Source organism: Nannospalax galili, unplaced genomic scaffold (genome assembly GCF_000622305.1).
Source record: "Nannospalax galili isolate Female #2095 unplaced genomic scaffold, S.galili_v1.0 scaffold135, whole genome shotgun sequence".
In the NCBI taxonomy this organism is placed as follows: Eukaryota; Metazoa; Chordata; class Mammalia; order Rodentia; family Spalacidae; genus Nannospalax; species Nannospalax galili.
In genome coordinates this window covers 4,656,943-4,678,294 of record NW_008338998.1, presented here as the reverse complement: position 1 = coordinate 4,678,294, position 21,352 = coordinate 4,656,943, and the positions used below count along the sequence as shown (strand labels likewise).

At 39.2% G+C, this 21,352-nt stretch overlaps 1 protein-coding gene across 1 annotated transcript in view; it reads left to right on the top strand.

The window, feature by feature from the left end:
* Thsd7b (thrombospondin type 1 domain containing 7B) overlaps positions 1–21,352 on the top strand; it is a 571,555-nt gene that overhangs the window by 185,403 nt on the left and 364,800 nt on the right. Inside the window, exon 9 of the mRNA XM_029563816.1 lies at positions 20,506–20,635. Within this exon, the coding sequence (XP_029419676.1) occupies positions 20,506–20,635 (130 nt within the window). The remainder of the gene's footprint in view (positions 1–20,505; positions 20,636–21,352) is intronic.

Below are 21,352 nucleotides of genomic sequence, written 5' to 3'. Positions count from 1 at the left end.
TAGATGTTTAAATAAGCTAATTAATATATCTATCACCTCACCTGGCTATAATTAATAATATGCATTTCAAAATAGCTAACATAGTTATAAATGCTTTCATTAATCTCTTTTCTCAACCTTATGTGGAAAGAACTATTATCACTTCATTTTCTGTGTCAGTAAATAGAAGCTTAAAGATAGAATCCCAATTTATAAAGCTAAGATTTGTCAAAAGCATGTGGAATCTGCAACTCCTACCTGTTTGTACAGCCACAGTCATTTGGGGAACCATTTCCAGGTCCCTGTTCCTCTGGACTCAGAGGCTGCAGAATAGGCATGGAGTGTTGTGATAAACACACCAGCATCCCTGCATGGTGGTTAGTGCAGTTCAGTGAGGCACAACAGAGGCCTTGAGTGTGTGTTGTGTGTTGTGTTCAACTGAGGCCAACACACCCCTGCTTGCTCTCTGCTCAGGCCGTCTCTTTCATTCTTGTCCAAGTCTGACCTAGTGCTGAACTTCTCCCCTCCATAGCACTTCTCCTGACCCTTTGGCTGGAAATAAACACTCTAGTCTCCTATGTCCCATCACCTGTCTAGATTTCTAGCCTTGTAGCTCCAGGGAAGGTTGTGCTATTTCCCTCTGCAGAATGTGAACTCTGAGCTAAACCTTGCCCTCTCCAGCTTCTACTCCCCAAAGTATAGCAAAACAGGACAGAATAGAACTCATCAGCCCAACCCATGGCAAAAACAATCAAATGCCAACAATAGTCAATCATCTGAAGTAAACTTAGCAAACTACAAGGGACGTAGATCTACCTTTATAAGTAAATTTATCTCATAAAAAATGCAAGAACATTTGGCATAATTGTAGCCACTGAACGATATACATGTAGAGAATCAGCTTTCTCTGTTTAACTCACAAACATAGTTAAAAAGGAAACTATCTTGTTTACTGTTATTTATTTACTCATTGTTTCCTGTACCAATAATCTTTCTATTATTTGTAATAAAATTACAGGGCTATCTCATGGAAGCAAAGCTACATCAACTATTAATTCTTTACGGTCATTTCTCCATGAATCTCACATTTCAACAGAGGCTACCACCTGAGGTACAGGTTACTGTTCTCGGTAATATGGCTATAAGAATTCAATGCAAGTTTTGATGGGAGTTTCTGTTTTGATATGATTCAAAGCTGTGAGATTGAAGAACAAAGTTATAGTCACAGGCAGTCCTTTGTAGTAATGACTGACCCAAGAGTAAAATTTAATCCCAGGCCTTGGGAGGCAGAGGCAGGCAGATCTTTGTGAGTTCAAGGCCAGCCTGGTCTACATAGTGAGTTCCAGGACAGCTGGGGCTACAAGGAGACCCTGTCTCAAAAAGACAAAAAAAAAAAAAAAAAAAAAAAAAAAAAAATTGAATCAGGCTTCTGAAAGTGCATATCATAGGCACCCAGCTCAGAATAATGGGCCTGCTTGCTACCACCCTAAGAGATTCTTATATGAAGTTAGAACTGGAACCTCTAAATCTGAAATTTAAAAAAAAAATATTATAATGTGTATGTGTTTTACTTGCATGTACGTAAGTGTACCATGTGGGTAAAATGCCTGGAGAGGCCAGAAGAGGGCATTAGATCCCCTGGAACTGGAGCTACAGACAATTGTTAGTCACCATGTGGGTGCCAGGAATGGAACCCAGGTTTTCTGCAAGAGTCATCTGAGCCATCTCTCCAGACCCTGATTTTTTTTTCCCAGGCTTCTCTAGCCATTGTAAAACACTGAAGTTTGAAAAGCACTGTGTTGGAGAAATTTTTAATTTAACCATTGACCAACAGAAGTTTTTATTATTTTATTTTATTTTATATGTATGATTGTATTGCCTATATGTGTAAGTGCACCTGTGTTGTTCAATGCCTGCAGAGGTCAGAAGAGGGCATTGGATTCCCCTGGAACTGGAATTACAGATGGTGTTAGCTACCATGTGAGAGCTGGGACACAACCTGGGTCCTCTGAAAGAGTAGCCAGTGCTCTTAACCACTGTGCCATCTCTCAGCCCCAACCAAAAGAAGTTTTAAAGAGAGAGATAATAGACACTTGCTATAATTCTTGTAGTCAAGTCTATTTGGTTTGTAAGCATTGAAACCCTTTAAGGTTCATTAGGAAAACAGGGACTTGATTGGAAGTTATAGGAGGAAAGCTAACGAGTGTGTGAATATAAGAAAACAAAACACATGTGAGTGACTAGGAACAGAAAAAACAATCGGGGACTGAGTTTCCTCTCAAGGGCAGTCTGTCTGCCCTGGTCTCCACTTCTGCCCTGGTCCCCCCAGAAAATACAGATGCATAGAATACCATCTCCATGTACAATGGAAGCCTGGAGGAACGAATGTACTGGCCATGTGCATAGCCTGGGCCAGAGAGGTGTTGTAGCTCAAACAAACCAAATATGCATTCTATGTGTACTTGAATTTCTACCAAAATATATCAGCTGTGACTCCTGTCAATGGTCTGACATAAGCAATGTTGTTTTATAAACATAAACCAACATACCAAGCAAAACCAATGCAAAAAAAAAAAAACAGCGAACAAAATCAATAAATGTGGATTTGGCGGCTGGAGATTCAGGCATAACGTGAAGTCCATGTTGTGCCTCCTTAATTTGTATCTAAATGTTGCTTTAAAGCCTTGTTAATTTTCTTCACTCAATAGCCAAGTTTCATTACTATAAATAAATCTTGTAGTACACAAGGATAGTCAGAATGATTTATTATTAACACTAGTCATAAAGTGTGATTTTTATGTGAATTTTCTTTATTTCTTTTCAAAATGCTTTTACTATTGGTTAGTTCATTATTATACCTGTGCAGTTCTCTGTGGATGATACAATATAATCCTTATTTATGTATAGAAATACATTAGCTGCTTTTCAGAAACCCTTGTTAATTATGAGTATATTTTTAGACTTTCGGTGTACTTCCAATGAACAACTAGAATAAATTAGTTTTGCGTTAGCTGGGATGCTACATTTATTAAATATTTTGCAATTGAAAAGAATAAATTATTTTCTACTTCCTTGGCTTTGGTCCCATTTTAATATGATTCTAAATTAGAGTATACCTTCCAGAGGTGTTTGACTCCTGAGATCAGCTAACACAACAGGGGATTTATAAGCTGTTTCATTTTTATTACTGTAGGAAGGCCTAGAGTTACAGGTAGAACTAAATGTTGGGATCTTAGTATGCCAATTTGAAACTTCAGGTTTTATAAGACAATTTCTATAAAATAAAATAGTAAATCACTAAGACATAAAAATCATACTAAAAAGTTAAGCAGATTGTTCAGGGCTTAGACCAATAATTTTTTTTTCTTTTGGTCTTTTTGAGACAGGGTCTCCCTGTAGCCCCAGCTGACCTAGAACTCCCTGTGTAGAACAGTCTGGCCTGAACTCACAGAGATCTGCCTGCCTCTGCAGTGCTGGGATTAAAGGCATGTGCCACCATACCTGGCTTAGATCAACAACTTTTAAGTGTCCCCTAGTAAAAAAAATATCTCAGCACTGGATACTCTGCCAATATCTTGATGTTGCCTCGAAATTAGGTTGTTGCATAAAGATGGATCTGGTGGCATATCTGAATGGCATGTTTCTATTGATAAGGAATAGCATATCCTCAAATAAGTATGGCTGGAAAGATGGGCTGTCCATCATCTAACATTTCCAAGTTAAATTTAATTTGCTTTCTAAACTGTCCTTATCATGGCTTGACTTTGAGACCCTATGCATAGTAAGTAAAGAAATGAAGATCTCGTGGACGTGCCACAGTTCTGCTGGAAGTGTTTGCTCCCAGCATCTGCTGAGTGTCCACTCATCTCACATAGTATCCACTGGTGAATGGCCACAGTGCATTGCACTGACATTTTATTGTATTCACTTTAACACTTATATCCCATCTAGAGCTTCTCTCTGATTTGTTCATATACCATATAAAGAGCTTCAACTTGACCTTTAAAATATGGCAGACTTGTAGTGGATGCCTAGTATTGCCACTGCTTAGCTGTATTTTGAAATTTAAACTCTGAGATTCACAGAACTTGTTACAACATGGATGTAGCATGTGGCACTTGTGAGACAACGTACCTAGAAGATGTCTCCTATTCCATGTGAAGAGGCTAGCTCAGCAACAGTTAGAATGATAGTTTCTTCCTTATGCTTATTGATTTCATCTCCCTAACTTGTAGGCTCCATGAGTACTCAAGTTCAAGCCACAGGCATTATGAATTTTTAAAAAAAGACACTTAGTGACTAGAGAGATGATTCAGTGGGTTAACACACTTTTGAACAAGCCTAACAATATGAATTCAATCCTCTGAACCTATACAGTGGAGGGAAAGAGCCAATTCCTGTAAATTGACCTCTGATGCTACCTTCTACATACATTAAATGAATAAATGAATGTATTTTTAAAAAGGAAGATACTTTAAAAGTATGCATGCACCTGTGTGTTGAAGAGAGAAAAATAAGAACAGTTTAGTAAATTGTTATTAGTTACTTTTCTATTGCTGTGATAGAAACACTGACCAAAGTAATTGATAGAAGGAAGAGTCTATTTGAGCTTATGGTTCCAAAGGAGAGGTATGGTGGCAGAAGTGGCTGGAGGAGGAGCAGAAGCTAGGCTCTATACCTTCAAGCAGGCATAGGAAGCAAGAGAGTGACTGGAGATCTGGCAAGGCTTAGAACTCTCTAAGCCCACCCGCAGTGACATGCTTCCTCCAAGACAGCCACACCTTCTAAGACTTCCCAAAATGGCACCGCCAACTGGGAGCAAATAATCAAATACTTGGAGCCTATGGGGGACATTTTCATTCAAACTACCACTTGAATACATATTGAATCACATTACACAGATTAGGATTAGGCTGACACATGGCCAACCTGGTCATATATCATCTGGGAGGAGTCCTGCTTTTCCCCCACCCATCTTTCCTTCCATTCCAAATTCAAAACAACTGAGAGTTAGAGTTGATTTACAATCCTAGCATCTGGCAGACTGTCCCACCCAATCAAAGTACACACTGAGAAGCTTATGTCTTTCCTATGAACAGATAGAGTATGTGCATCTTCTGAGCAGATAGATCACCCAGAAAGGAGAGAGAAGTCAACCACACATGTCCGTTTCTTTCTCCCAAAGTCATGACTTTCTTTTTCTTTCTTAATAGGATACCACTTTGTAGCCCTGGCTGGCCTGTAACTCACTTTATAGACCAGGCTGACCTCAAACTCACAGAGCTCTGCCTGTTTCTGCCTCCCTACTGGTGGAATTAGAGACATGCACCACCATGCCCAGTTGACAACATCATGGTTTTAATGCCCGTAAACTCATCAAAGGAGAGTTGGAGAGAGATTAGTGACTCAAAAGGCTAAGCTTGGGAGCTCATTTTATGTGGAAGGGATTCCCCAGAAGGGGACCCTCATGCTATGGTACTCTGAACCCATGTGCCTTGCATATCCTCTTCATTTCCCAGCTCTTCCATTACCCTTCCTGACCATGAAAATATTTCAAATTTTTGTTTGCTGCTCCACCCGCAGCTGTGTGCACCACACTCTTTCCATCCATGCTTCGCTCATTCAGAGCCATCGCCTCCAAGAGCCTTTCTCTGATCATCTTATTTTCAAGTCTCTTCTTGCTCTCTTCCTTGATAATTAGATGATCCTGACTATAGGAGTTTTATTTGTTTGACTTTACAGTGGCTCATAAATGTTTTCATTCAGTAGAAAATGTACTTCAAATCTTGAATTCTGATCTTTGCTTGGGCTCGTGACATGTGGCGCCATAACCTACAATGCAGGCAGCAACAGTGAACCCAAATTCCCTGTCAGTCACATGATCTTAAGAAATTGCCAAACTATGATGTTAGGTGTAACAAATGCATGTTGGCGACATGTTCATTGTAGGAAGGATTTACTAGCATGCACTAACACCCCAAGTTGAGGAATGTCTGTTATTTTCTTCATAACACTTGGCATTATCCCAACTAGAACACAAACTCTGTATCATGTTCGCCTTGAAATGTGTTCTTGGATATTAGCTGCCACAGTCATAGGTATGTATTGCTGAATCTAGGAACTTTTATGTAGAAATTACTATATACCTAGTTTTATGACTAAGATGAGATTACTTAAATCAAGAAACTTTTAAGTAGAAGATTTGAGGCTATGATGCACATGTTCTTTTGTTCCTGCGATGAGCATAGGAATGTACACAGTGAGAAGGATCTTGCTCTAGCTGTGTGACTGAGAAGGGTGCACCAGAGAGGCCAAAATGTGGCAAACCGACACCACTGGGCAAGCATGGGATTTAGAGGCAGCAGGTGGCAGGGAGCAGAGTATACCATGGGTGAAGAAACAACAGGTAGCTTAGGACCTCAGCATACATAACTCACATGATAGATGGACAAAAGAAAGTGTCAGCTCTGTAGGAGCCAGCTCATGAAAAGGTATATGCCAGCCTGAGGAGTATCAACATTGTCTTGAATGCTGATGGAACAGTTTAAATTGTAAGTGTAGGTATGATAAAATCACATCTGGTGCCCTTTAAAAGGCAGCCTAGAGGGGCTGGAGAGATGGCTCTGCTGTTAAGAACACTGGCTGTTCTTGCAGAAGACCCAAGTTCAAATCCCAGCACCCACATGGCAGCTAACAACTGTCCGTAACTCCAGTTCCAGGGGATCCGACAGCTTCTTCTGTCCTCTGCGGCATTACACAACATGGGTACACTTACCTACATGCAGGCAATACACGCATACACATAAAATAAAAAAATAATAAGTAAAAAAATATTTTTAAAAAGTAGCATAGAAAATAATGAGGCAAGATTGTATTGGAAACTAGTGGGAAAATTAGACAGCCATTCAATGATGAGGGCAAGAACTGGGGAGTATTTGTTTTCTTGAACAGAAAAATATGACTCAGAGCAAACAAGCAAATGACCGTAACTAGGCATCATTTAATAGCATGTCCTCATGACCTGGAGCGCATTGAGGGCATTGAGCTTTTCACCCATTCTGCAAGTTCACATAACTGGGTGATTATGCAAATACTCTCTTACTCAAGACATTTTAATGCCAAGGGAGAACTAGCAAGAGTAGGCAACTTTCAGAGGCCAAAGGAGCATCTGCTTCCAAGAGCAAGATGATTGCAAATGCCCATAGACTCTCACTGTTCCATCCCCACCTGTCAGGATCTGTAATGCGGCTTGCAGAGTCCCATGCAAAATGAAAATGTGGAACTCCTTGCTCAAAAATTACTGATAATTTCAAGACCCCACCCACATAGTATTAAGCCACTCATGAGCCTGAATAGATCATATGCCTAGGATGCCAGACACAATCCTTACTGATTCTCTCTGATGATTGAGAACCACTAAGAACTGGTTTTAAGTTTTAATTCCTCCAAAGGATTGCAATTTTCAGTGACTGATGTAATAACAAAAGTTATTATATGGGTTGTAGTTCTTACACTGGGTGAAATAAACAGAGATTGGAGAAACTAGGAACTCGCAAAAGAATGTTTTGGTGGTAGACAGCAAGGCAGAGCTGCTCCCAGCACACAGGCTGAACCCGGACTTCCTGGGTTCCAAATCCTCTGTACCACTTCCCTGAACATGGCACAAAGACAAAAGTTTCATAGCTGTAAAATGCAATTGACAAGTTGAACTTGATGGCACACACCTTTAATCCCAGCACTTGGGAAGCAGAAGCAGATAGATCTCTGTGAGAGCAAGACCAGCCTGATCTACATAGCTAGTTCTAGGTAAGCTGGGGCTACAGAGAGACCCTGTCTCCAAAAAACAAAAACAAACCACCAAAAACAAAGTCCTAATGATACTGCCACATGTCCTACTGGCTGTGTCTGGAAATTGACTCGGGTATACTTACTGCTGATTCTGCTTTGACTTTTCCTGTAGATGACCCCTTTGTCATCCATGTTTGTCTTCAAATATATCTCCCCCCTCCTCATTGAGGATTGGAAGTTTAGAATTATAGCCCTCCCCAGGATTGGAACACACACACAAGCACACACCTTATACATAAACACATTTATACATATACATAAACACAATTCATACACACACACACACACACACACACACACACACTTGTTCCCTGCCACTTTTCTGATTTGTCTTTTGATCTTTTTGAGGCAGGGTCTCCCTGTAGCCCCAGCTGGCCTAGAACTTGCTATATAGACCAAGCTGGCCTTGTTCTCACAGAGATTCACCTGCCTCTGCCTCCTGAATGCTGGGATTGAAGGTATGGACCACTATGCCCAACCTTTTCTGATTTTTTAAAAAAGATTTATTATTTTTATTTTATGTGTATGAGGGTTTACCTGCCTGTAAGTAAGTTCACTACGTGCCTACAATGCCCACAGAGACCAGAAGAGGGTGTCACATCCCTGGAACTGAAGTTAGGAACAGTTATTAGCTAATATGTGGGCACTAGAAACTGAACCCAAGTCCTTTTGTAGAGCAACCAGCACTCTTAATCTCCGAATCATCTCTCCAGTCACCTTTTCTGATATATTTTTTTTAATTGTAGAGCATTTAATTGCCACTTGATATACTCTATATTTGGCTTATGTGTTTTGAAATTGTATCTCTTCCTCCACTGGAATGTAATGTTCTTGAAGACTTTTTCCCCCCTTTGGTTTGTTGCATTGCCAGTTTCTAGAACAGTTTCCCTACCTGAAAGAATTTCAGTATTCTAGACTAGACCAGAGCACACATATCGTTTCATCTTGGGTTTTCTTCTTATAAATAGAACAATGTGAATTCCAACTCCAGAAATACATTAATAGGGATGCCTGGCTAGAAGTGTCTTTTTTTGTGTGTTCTGTGTCAAAGCCAAGATGATCGAATGCCCACACTCTTTCTCGCTGCTGGACATGTGTTTCTAGTACACACACAAAATATGGTCAGCCTTCCTATGTATTGTGTGAATGATGAGTGGCGCTGTCTGACCAAAGTCTATTCTGTACTCCAGTCACAGACTTCATCTCCAATTTCCTAACTTACCACATCCATTGAAAGCCAGGCTCTCAGCACCTGCCATGAGATGTTATCGCAAGGGTTAGTGTGCTGATCTGTTTTCTCACTTTCTTGCTTTTTAAACATGCATTTACAAACCATTATAAAAAACATTTCAAGGAGAATCATAAAGGAAAAAAAGGAGAGAGGGACATGTTGAGCATGTCAGCCAATGTAATGCACCAGAAACTGACTTTTTATTATCATTTTAGGAGAATCAGTATTGGACAAAATATCTCACTATTATAACTCAACAGCATCACTTGGCTGTGTTTAATAGGTTTTAAAAATTATTTATCTATTTTATTATTTAATGTTCCTGAGTGTTTTCAACAAGATGCTTTTAAGTACACCCCTGCATGCAATGTCCATAGAAGCCAGACCAGAAGAGGGCATTAGATACCCTGGAACTGGAGCCATGAATAGTTGTTAGCCACCATGTGGATGCTGGGAACTGAACCCAGGTCATCAGCAAGAACAGCCAGTTCTCTAAACTACTGAGCCATCTCTCCAGCCCTTGTGGCTGTGTTTCAAAGGAGAGCTTCCTTGTCAATCTATTCAACATTTTCACATGACTGTTATGATGTCTGATTTTTCTTTGAAATAATTTAGTGTATATGATTTAGGGTATAGATGAAACAAACATACCCACGAACTGGTAATTACTGGCTCTGGTGGTCATGGACATTGGGACCTTTGATAATTTCTAAAATTTCTAAAATAAAAATGATATGGATTGTAAATTGAATTTAAAAACAATGGTTTCCTGAGTTACAGTTCTTCTATGTCAAAAGAGGTTTTACAGATACATCTCTTATTGTTAGAAACTAATGTTTTGGGGCAAAATATCTAGCTCAGTGGTTAAGAGTACTTACTTCTGTTGCAGAGGACCCAGGTTTGGTTCCTAACACCTACATGGCACCTCAAAACTACTTGTAACTCCTGTCCCAGGGGAGCCAATGCCCTCTTCTGGCCTCCACAGGCTCCTGCACACACGTGGTACACATAAACGAATGCAGGCAAATATACATACACATAAAATAAATAAATCCATTTTAAAAATAGACTTATGTCTCTATTTTCTCCTTGAAAAGAACAGTGATTATGTATATTGTCAGTGACTGTGTTTGTTCATAGTTCTCACTTGTTCTTTTTTCTTCATTCATAATTTGTGACATGCCCACTAGATTTTTAAGAGCTACAGTAAGACATCTAGAATTTCACTATTCAGAAGAAAAGTCAAGAATGGAAGGGGGTATCATAAAGTGTGGAGCATGGGAAGGGGGTTACCTGATGAGGTGAATGAAGAAATCATGAAGGAAGTGACCCTCCACACCGTCTTAAGAAAAGCATAGGCATTATCTATATGGAAAGACATGACACAATCCAACCTGCACAGACCTGTCCACTAGCTAACATGGTTGCATGCTCACTAGATTCCAGACCCTGAAGGTGTACGTCACCTCCATTACAGGCTGAATATCCTTTCTCTGAAATGATGGACACTAGAAGTGTTTTGGAGTATTTCTTCCTATTTGGGAATATACATTGTGAGATATCTTCAGATGGGAACTCAGACAGGGTAGTAATTTTCTTCTTATATCTTATACACATAGCCTGAAAGTCATTTTAGACAGTGTTTTTGTGCATAAGTCAAGATTCATGGTATAAAATTTCCCAGTTGTGATATCACCTCAGGGCTCACAAAGGTTCAGATTTTGTAAATTTCAAATTTTGGATTTTCATATTATAGAAGTTTAACCTATGCCTAATTATTTTGCTTCAGAACCTGTTCAGTGAGATGTTATTTCCCTTTGAGGCATATAGGATAATTTTCCTAAGTTCATCAACCTTAGATTCCAAATGCATTGATTTCAGAAAGTCATATTATGATATCAACTCTGAGCCCAAAAAGAAAATTAAGATCTAATGGCTTTTTGTTGTGGCTACAAAAATGATGAAAATTACAAGATGTAATAAAAAGTACTGTGTGGGGCTGGAGAGGTGGCTCAGAAGTTAAGAGCACTGGCTGCTCTTGCAGAGGACCCAGGTTCAATTCCCAGCACCCACATGGCAGCTAACAACCGTCCATAACTCCAGTTCCAGGAGATCTGACATCCTCCTCTGACCTGAGGGCATTGCAGGACTTGGGTGCACTTACATATATGCAGGCAATAGATTCACACATATAAGATAAAAGTAATAAGTAAAATACTTTGCATTTTAAAATGTGCTAAACTTTATGGTGGGAAATGAAAAGCTATTTTAATTGTTTCATTTTCACAGGATTATTTTCCTTTAATCTCTCTATTTTGATCCCCAAATTAGAATCTGTGATACTACCACTGTGATGCTACCGCTGATGTCTGATACCCATGCTGTTCCTGGCACCTTGTATTCTGTAGACCAGTTTTTACATGTATGTGTATCCTGTAAGGGGCACTGAGAGATAATTTGCAGAAATCAGGATTTATATAGCCAAGCCACAGCAATAGATGATAGCTTTAGAACAGAGCAAGATTCCTAACAGTGAATGGCCAAGCAATCCATGTAACCCTCCTCCAAGGAGGGTCAGGTGATACAAAACTTCCATCTAGCTGTGCCTTCCTGAGTTGCATCCTCCTTCAGCTGTGACCCAGAAGCCTCGCCTGGATACCTCTGTCTTCTAGTCATCAATGTGAATAGCATCCTTTTCTACCCTTGAGGACATAAAATAGCAATAAAGTAAGGCAACATGGATTATTATAAAGACTTTTTTTTCTAATACAGACTCCAGTGTTCATGGCTAATGATAGTGATAACATCTTGAGCTCATGTTGAGGAGGGCATTTGTGACCTCAGAACCTATCTGTATGCAGCACAGTAAGGTGTTACATTTAGTCTTAATGGTGATGGAGCACAACACATTAGGAACACTGTAGCAGACAGCCACTCATCACTTCATCTGCTAAAATGAAAAGAGGTCAAGATGCAGGAAAATAAATCCTTGTCATATCAGTACACATTGGTTAGAAGAAAAGACAAGTGAAACTCATCAATATAAATGCTATTGTTAACCCTCCTCATTTATATACACACTTCCAATTATACCCATTACGATGTGCTTAGCTGGAGGGCAGTTTGCAGTTTTAGATGTGTTGAAAATGTAATGATTTAGCCTCTCTCTCTCTCTCTCTCTCTCTCTCTCTCTTGCTCACTCTCTCTCTCTCCTCTCTCTCTCTCTCCTCTCTTTTGCTCTGTGGCTGGGTTAAGCATATTGCATGTTCTTTTTCCTGTTTTACATGTTGAATGAATAGTGGACTTTGCTATAATTGTTCTAAATCAGCTGCTTTCATGTCCTAAGGATTTTTTTTACATAACAAGGTTTGAGCAGCACACACAAAAGATTCTGATTTAACTGCTTTGGGTTGAGGGGTATGAGAAGTTTGGAAAAGTATGCCTTGAGATTCTGTTATACAGCCAGGGTTTAGGACCATAAGGGTTAAGTAGAGTGTGTAATCAGAAGTAGGTGACTTGAGTGATGATGTCGAGAGGAAAGACCAAGCAAGCTCAGAGTGTCACTATTGCATAGGACAAGCTCTCTAAATTCCAAATGTTCTAAGAGCAGCCATGGTTGGGGATAGGAAGTAGAGGGAAATGGAAAAAAAAAAAAAAAACCTTGATATTTTAGAATTATTGCTTAGGTATTATAAGTATATGTCACCAAGGAAAGAAAAGATTCGTCTTGACTCTTGCATACTTTATGCAAATATAAGCATGGATTGCTCTTTCTGAAGTCTATGTTAAAGGCTTGCATAGAAAGAATTTTAAGTTCACCATTTGTGTTTTTTTTTCCCCCTCACATTTGCAAGATGCTTTAAATCCCATTTAATCAGGCTTTCCTAACCGCTGCCCTGTGAATTGGCCAGGCAGTATTAGCCACATAGGACAAATGAGAAAATTGAAGCTCTGAAAGGTTAAGTGCATCGCCCAAGGTCACATAGCAACTTGGTAATGAGCTGGGATTAGAAATCACAGCCCAGAGGTCTTGTTTGTTGCCAGTTCCATTGAATTTGGTGTCTGTTGCAAAATGAATGATGATTATGAAAATTTAAGAGTATGGAATATATTTTTCCAGGCAACATTTCAAAATGAAAGAAGTATATAGCTATCCTGGAGCCTCTTTTCAGCATTCCTAGAAAAGTTTAGTAGAAAAGCTTTGCAATTTTGCTTAATTTCATTCATATATAAATAAGGTCTTTAGTTCCCTGTTTATTTTGAAGTACTTCAAGGCTTAGTCTGGGAGAGAATGCTAACGGTGGAAGAGGCTGTGCTTGATGTATCTGCTGGATCTGCAGGAATGGAACACCAAGATGAACAGAAGGCACTGTATAAAAATTTACATGTAGCTCTACCAGGACGGTGCATTTTTAAAACCATGTATTCTTCCATTTCTCCTTGAGCAAAGAGTTAGAATACCAGATTGGTGGACTTTGGAAAATAAGCACAGAGGTTATATTATCATTTCTGAACTCTTATAAAACTATGGAAAACTTTGGCATTAGTATCTGCCCATCAAGTTTCACTTCTGCTGCATGAGGAGATTTAATAGTGCATGCATGTACATTTCAGTTTCTCACACAGCACCTAAGTAAGTGTCCTACATAAGCAGACATCAAAATATTTATCAATGATGATAGCTCTGCATGTGATAAATGCTCCCCTCTGAAAAATCAGAGTCCTGAGATCTGTTGCTTCAAGTTTAAGTGGGAGATGGGCTGGTACTAAATCCCCATTTGTGTTCATTTTCTGTAAAGGAACTCTGACTCTCCACAGTAGCTGTGATGAAACTGAATAGAGTCGTTCTCTTGTGTGTAATTAGTCAGTAGAGAGAATGTACTTTGGGGGTATGTAATGCTGAAAAGACATGGGCTGCCTCACTTCTGACTATAGTCTTTGTCTTCAAACTTGACTTGGAAACAGACTTCTCCAAGTCTGAGCTCTTTCCCTTCATAGCAGTGCATCGCTTTGATTGAACGTCAATTCTCTTTTGTTATGTAGCGTATCAAATGTAACTTGGAACAATTATTTTTAGCAAAACTGCTCTTCCTCTTTCCTTTATTTTTATTTATCTGTATGAGTGTTTTGTCTGCACATATGTGAGTGCACCAATGCATGCAATGTCCACAGAAGTCAGAAGAGGGCATTGGATCTCCTGGAACCAGAGCTATGGACGTTGTTAGCTGCCATATGGCTGCTGGGAACTAAATCAGGTCCTCTACAAGAGCAACCAGTGCTTTTAACAGCTGAGCCATCTCTCCAGCCCCTTCCTTTTTCCTTTAACTTTTAATTTAATGATTAATGAAAAAGAAATCTTGGGACACAAAACAGCATGCTCCAGATGTGTGAGCTGCTATTACAAACAAAATTTGGTGGCCTGTGATCAAATCAATTAGATAATTTTAGGAACAGCTGTGCTGTTCATCTTTTCCATACTCTTAAAATGCAACCCCATGCTGCAGAAGAAACAAAATCTGGTGCTTTTTTTCCCTTAAATACAAATGAGTGGCACAGGTGATAGTGTTTGTCTAAATGATCATATAATGTTTTATACAAACAGAGTACTTGTAAGAGTGGATGGACAAGAGAGTAACATTAACCAGGTCATCTCTGAACAAACAGGACATTTGATTATCCCATTTGTTCCTCTCCATCTAAGAAGATTGCTTAGTTTATGAGGGACATAGAGTACATAGAAGTTATTCCCTGTCTTCTCCTGCATGTATACAACATGGGAATAAAAGACAATTTTGCCACTTTGCTTCCTCTTTTATAAGATTTGAGATGATTGAATATTGGAACTTTTTGTTTTTGTTGTTGTTGGCCTTTCTGAGACAGGGTCTTTCTGTAGCCCCAGCTGGCCTGTAACTCACTATGTAGACCAGGCTGGCCTCATCTTACAGAGATCTGCCTGCCTCTGCCTCCCAAGTGCTGGGATTAAAGGCGTGTGCCACCACGCCTACCTCATTGGGACTTTTTGCCTGCTATTTTTCATCTTCCTTCTTCCCTTTCATACACTCAATTTTTGGTAGAAAAGTCACAATCCCTGGTAATGTGAATAAATTTTGTATGTGGCATCTCATGAAATCCTCACAGCAATCAAGAACCATAACTTTTGTTGTCCTGTTTTACATCCAGAGAAACTGAGGCTTACCAACGTTAAAGGAATGGCCTGAATTCTAACAGCTATTACAGTTGTAGGGTTGCAGTTGACCCTGGGAGGTTTTTAATGCATGGCTGCTTATGTGACAGGAATCTTAAACTACCATTGGTGCTATATTTTGCTTCAAGATGACTAGTGAGGAATTACCAGTGTTTTTCTTTCTTTGAATGAAATACTGGCTATGAAAGTGGGGGAGAGGAAAGAGCACTAGCCTGAGATCTGAGATTTCAGCGTGAAATGCTTGGAGGAGTATCAGTGCCATGAAGCATAATACATCCTTGAGGTCTCTCTACAGTGGGGACAGTTTAGAGGGAAGGGAGAATTTTGGAGGTCATGTTTCAGTGTTACAATTCTGTAGGTTGCATTGTTGATGGGCAGCCTGCTTTGGCTTGTGCATCCACTGACCTCTAGGAGCCCCTCACCATGCATTCATCTCTAACTCTGGCTCTCTTCATTTCTGCCATGCATGTTTGCTGTCTGCACTTGAATGCTCAGTCAATCATAAACTTAGCATCCATTCTTTATTCTAAAGTACTCATTAAATAACACCTGATACCAGGGCTCAATGTTCTCGGCATTTCATTCTGTTATGTGCCCCAGTGTTCCCAGCTTCAAATCACCAGAGTCTCTTTCACATGCTTATTTCTTCTGCTTTTGCTGCCATCATACTGGAAAGACTGATATAGGCCTTTTCAATGTATCCATAGATATTCCTTAGTGATTGCAACCTACTCAGACATTGTCTATGTTAAATATAATTCTTGATCTTTATTGCCATCTTTTGTAAATTACTTTTTGACTATAATTAATAATTTAAGCTTAATTATACCTGAAGACTTAGTGATAGTAGAACATACATAAATCAAAACTGAATTTAAATGAGCTGTTTATTAGTCATAATCATTTTAAGCAATTGTTTATGTTTGCAAACAAGCACGTTAATTTATTGTTATTTTTCATAGGCCTAATGAGGTAGGAAGCATCTCTCACAAAATGCCATTTAAGCCTTCTGTAGACATGAGGCTGTGGACAAACTGTGTGAAAGGATAACAGGGAGCTGTGACAAGAATTCCTTCTGCTAGAATGCTCCTCTTTCTTCTTCTCATGAAATCTCTTTTAATGGAAAAATCATAACTTTGGTGTCTTTTTAGGGCTGTTTAATTTTAACCAGGTGATTTTTAAGCAATTGTTTCCCTCTTCTACTGTTTATTTTCTTATATGTAAAATGGGAACAATGATAATAATGATGATAATAATAGTATTAGTCTCATAGGTGTTAAAATAATAAATAAGGCAGCAAGTGAAAAATGCCCAGAATGGATGTGATAACTCATAATTATTGTTGGTTGATTACTGAATGATAATTCCTAGAAACATTTGGTTTTCCATTGATATGTTCTCCAAGTATGCTCTCTCTACAAGCCATTGTATCTACTCCATACCTACTTCCCAGAAATCACCTTGCTGTGTAGTCAGTAGAGAAGGGAGACTTTGTCTGGCATCAGCTCTTGAGAGTATCCTCAACTCTGGCCTGTCTTTGCACACGGTTGAAGGCTGTCAAAGCATTCACTTCTTTTGTACCTAGTTATCTCGTGAACTGGTAGAAACCCTCCACCCTCAAGCTGGTTTCTACATAGAGGTGAAGTGAGAAGATCCTTGATTGCTCCAGCTGTGTATACTGCCCATCCTCACCTTTGCCACAGGACCACTACATCAAGTTCATTGTTTGTGACAGATTCTGTAGTGGAATCCATTAGTACTAAATCACAGGGAGAAAGAAAACCCTTCAGAACTACAGCCATTCTCCAGTTGAAGGAGAAAGACACACACAAAACTCAATGACTATCTCACACTTCTTTATACACAGAGTCTGTCTTTTACCACCTCTACCTTAATAATCATTGGACATGGGAATCAATGCAAATTTTACTCATACTTGAAAACAATTTGACCTGGAGTCACAATGTCAAGGCAGAATGCCTCAATGTGTGTATATTGTGTATTGTGTATATATGGTATGGGGGTAGAAAGGAAAAGCATTAAATGATCCTATAGGTCTAGTTCCCTTTGCTCTCTCTCTCTCTCTCTCTCTCTCTCTCTCTCTATCACTTTCATTAGGGTTGCTTGCAGGTTCATGGGTGAGAGGGCTATTGAGAGGAATATGAGCAACCTATTAGTGACCACACCACTGAAGAAAATGTCTCTCCTCCCAGCAATCATTAACTGACTAGTAATGTTATGTGAAAACATCATTCATTTTTCCATTATCTTTGATGTTTATTTATAATCTCCTAAAATAGTATCTGAAGGACATACATGCAAACTCACAGTCATGTGTACATTCTAAGCTAAAAATTTTCAGAGTCAGCAGAATGTAATTGGAATTAATTGCAGGCAGATGAAGGAGAGACTGTCTCTTAATAGCATGATTATTTAAAAATGCTGTCTGCACTCAAATGAAGCCACTGTTACCATGAAGCAGGGTTTCTTTATATGTTTGTCTTTATACACTTCTGTTCCTATAATCCTTCACTACCTGTTATGGATGGATAATTGTATCATTTACTTTGTTCAGTGGAAGCTTCTCTCCTTGGAACTTTGGCATGTCCTGGAAGGAAACAGGTTTCTGTCAGATGAAGCAACTGAGGAAAATTTATTGAAGGGGCAATTTCCATAAAGGGATAATTACCATGAACTAGCAGGGACTGGTGGTTTAGACCTGGTTTAGTGACAGTTGGGAGCCTGAATGTTGATAGAGGAGGATGAAATTAGTGGAACCCAAAGACAGCAGCCGGAGGCCAGGGCCAGTCCATAAGGATGATGGCTTTTGGTGGAAGCCAAAAGGAAGATGACCCAGAGGAAGAACTATAGTGGAATAAAATACTCTGATCGCTCTTGTCTCCTCTTTATTTTCCTTCCGTTATAGCCCCATCTTTCCATTAGACAAACTCCAAATGAGCCTGTGGTCAACCCTATGTATACTGCAGCTTAACAAGGACAAAATGGGGTTTGGAGAGCAAATGGCAAAGATCCTACTTTGTGCATCTCTGCTTCCTATTCAAGATCATGCCATGCACCAGTGCTCTCCTTTCCCTCTCAAGGTCTCACGCTTGAGAGGAGGAATTTTTAAATTATTAATTCCTTTCAAGAACAAAAAAATAGGTCCATCATTAGATGGGAGATCTAAACTCCTTTATAGAAAACAGATATAGATATGTAGAAATTGAGGAAGCAAGAAACTGAGGTCGTGCCATGCAGAGCCACAACCTAACTTTCAGGAAGTTGGTAGCAATCGGAAGGAAAGCCCATCCTGGTAGGAGGACCGCCTACCTGTGGTGACTGGGCTGATGACAGACGGGATGAGTGAGGAGTAGGGCTGAAAAAAACGTTTGGTTATTTAAAGCCTTTAAGCAGTAAAGACATAAAAACATCTAAGTAATTACAAAAAAATTGAAAGGTAGTATGAGGTAAATTTTCATCAATTATAGCAGAAAGTCAGCAGGCAATTCTAAAGGTCATAAATCAAGAAGTAACGACGAAAAACATATGATCTATAGATTTTGGGGGTAATGAGAAAAGAACTAGATATGGAGATGGAACAGTTAAAAATATTCCCTCTGAGGGAAAGCAGAGGTAGGGGAGCTTGGCATTTGGTCCTTGCTTCTCACTGTACATCTTTAAATATTTTAAAAATATTTTATTTATTATTTTTATTTTACGTGTATGAGTGTATTGCCTGCACGTATGTGAGTGCACCCATGCCGTGCAATGCTGCAGAGGTCAGAAGAGGGCTTTGGATTCCCCTGGAACTGGAGTTAAGGACAGTTCGTGGCTGCCATTTGGGTGCTGGGAATCGAACCCGGGTCCTCTTCAAGAGCAGTCAGTGCTCTTAACCATTGCACCATCTTTCCAACCCCAACATCTTCTTATATTAATGATTTTTTAACACCATGTGAAAACATAATTTCTGCCAATATGCTGTTCCTCCTTTTGTTTTGCTCCATTTAGCTTACTGTCTTTCTAGAAATTAACTTATTAACATGATTAGGTCCATTACCTGTCCCAAACCCACCAATTACTTCTATTATCTCCTAGACATCCCCTTTTCCATTCTTTGTATCTCTCTTTCTTGTCCCCTCCCCAAGCCCCTCATATACATGCCCAACCCCCACAAATGCCCACACTTTCTCCCTATACTTTTATATGTCAGTGCCTTTTTTCAAACTGTGTCCGTGATCTGAAATGGTTTCATCCTCTGGGTTTTATTTTTTCTATGGAGTCTCTAAGGCTTAGAGTAAATGAGCTACCTTTGGTTTTCTAAGTCAAAAAATTATTTCTCTGTCTTCTGCATTGACCTACCACCTTATCACCGACCCTGTTCACTCTACAGTGTCTTGTTACTACCGGTATGTGTACTTGCCGTCTTCCCTTCCTGTTTAGTCGTAAGTTCTGCAGTGGTGGAATTTTATTCTCAAATCTAGTGCTAGTAGTGTACCTTGAATTTGGTAATTGAAATAATCCATGAACACTGTACATAACTGAAGTTTGTCATTGATTCAGAGGACATCTAAAGACTGTGAAACAAGTAATACTTTGAAGTGAGCATCAGCTGTCTTTCTGTTAAGATGTTTATTAATACTTCTGCTTCTCAGCAAAAGCTTGAAATAAGCAAATTTTTTGTTCCCTCTCAATTTCAGTGTTTCTTCTCCAAATTTTAATTACATATATATTAGTTATGAGGAATAAGAAACTTAATAAACTAATATCCATAAAAAATCAGACACTATTTATTTTAATGGGAGAATTTCTATTATATAAAGTAGCCTGGAAAGAGAAACTTCTTACTCTAGGGAGTCAATTGACAAAAGAACTTCAGGACCCTCAGCTGTTGTTGGAGTGGAAGAAGGGTTTCTGAGCCTTCAGATGATGACATGTGATTCTTATAGCATTGATAGTGTAGGGTATCATTAATTTAAAATACATTAAGACAGTAGTGGGAGGCAGTTTCTGTACATCAGAACACACACATTTGAAATTGCACTTGAATTTACAGTGACTAAGTGTCATGCTTCTCTCCCATAGACTGAGCCCTGGCTCCCAGCATTTGCTTCTCTAACTTCTCGGCTTGTCTTTCCATATGTGCTTAACTTAACTATATTTCACTTATTTTCTAATTTTTACCTGGATTTCATCTGTATCAACATAACAGGGGCGCTACAATTTTATTTCTTCTTTCCTTCAGGAAATGCCACAATAAAACAGTCTCGATACAGGATTATCATCCAGGTGGCAGCCAATGGAGGTCAGGAGTGTCCAGATACCTTATTTGAAGAGAGAGAGTGTGAAGACATCTCACTGTGTCCTACATATCGGTAAATAGTTACTTTTTGAATTATCATTAGACCTGAGTATAATTGTACCCTATCTTTTTCATACGAAACATGGTTGCTTAGTGAAAAAATTAAAGATGTAATGTTTTATGCTTTCAAATATTTAATAATTTTCTTCTCTTAACTGGAGTTATTTGGAAAGAATAAAGAACGTGAATACCTAATCAATAGCATGACTAAAACCCAAGCACCACTGGCTATAAGTGAGCTACTGGAATTCTGCCATGTCTACAATCAGCTTTCTGGATCATGATCCAAAGAGAAACAGGATGCGCTCTTTATCACACATAAACATACACAAAAGCACACACATAAACATTCGCATAAACTTATGCACACCTACACATATGCATGTACACATGCATACACATATGTACACTTTAATATATATTACATAAACACATGCACACACATGCATAAACACATACACATAACATTTATATACCCATATACATATACACAAACACAAGCACACATACACATAATAAACACAATGCATACACACATATACCCACCAATATATACACATATACATTCACATGTACATATGTATATATAAAAACATACACACATCACTACTATCCTCAGGCCTCTTGGGGTAAGTCTATAGCGCAGCTCTCCGCGCCGGGACTCCCTAAGCCACATTCACCCTTCCATCCCCCCCCCCCCCCCCCCTGTTCTTTACCCTCCGTTTGGCGC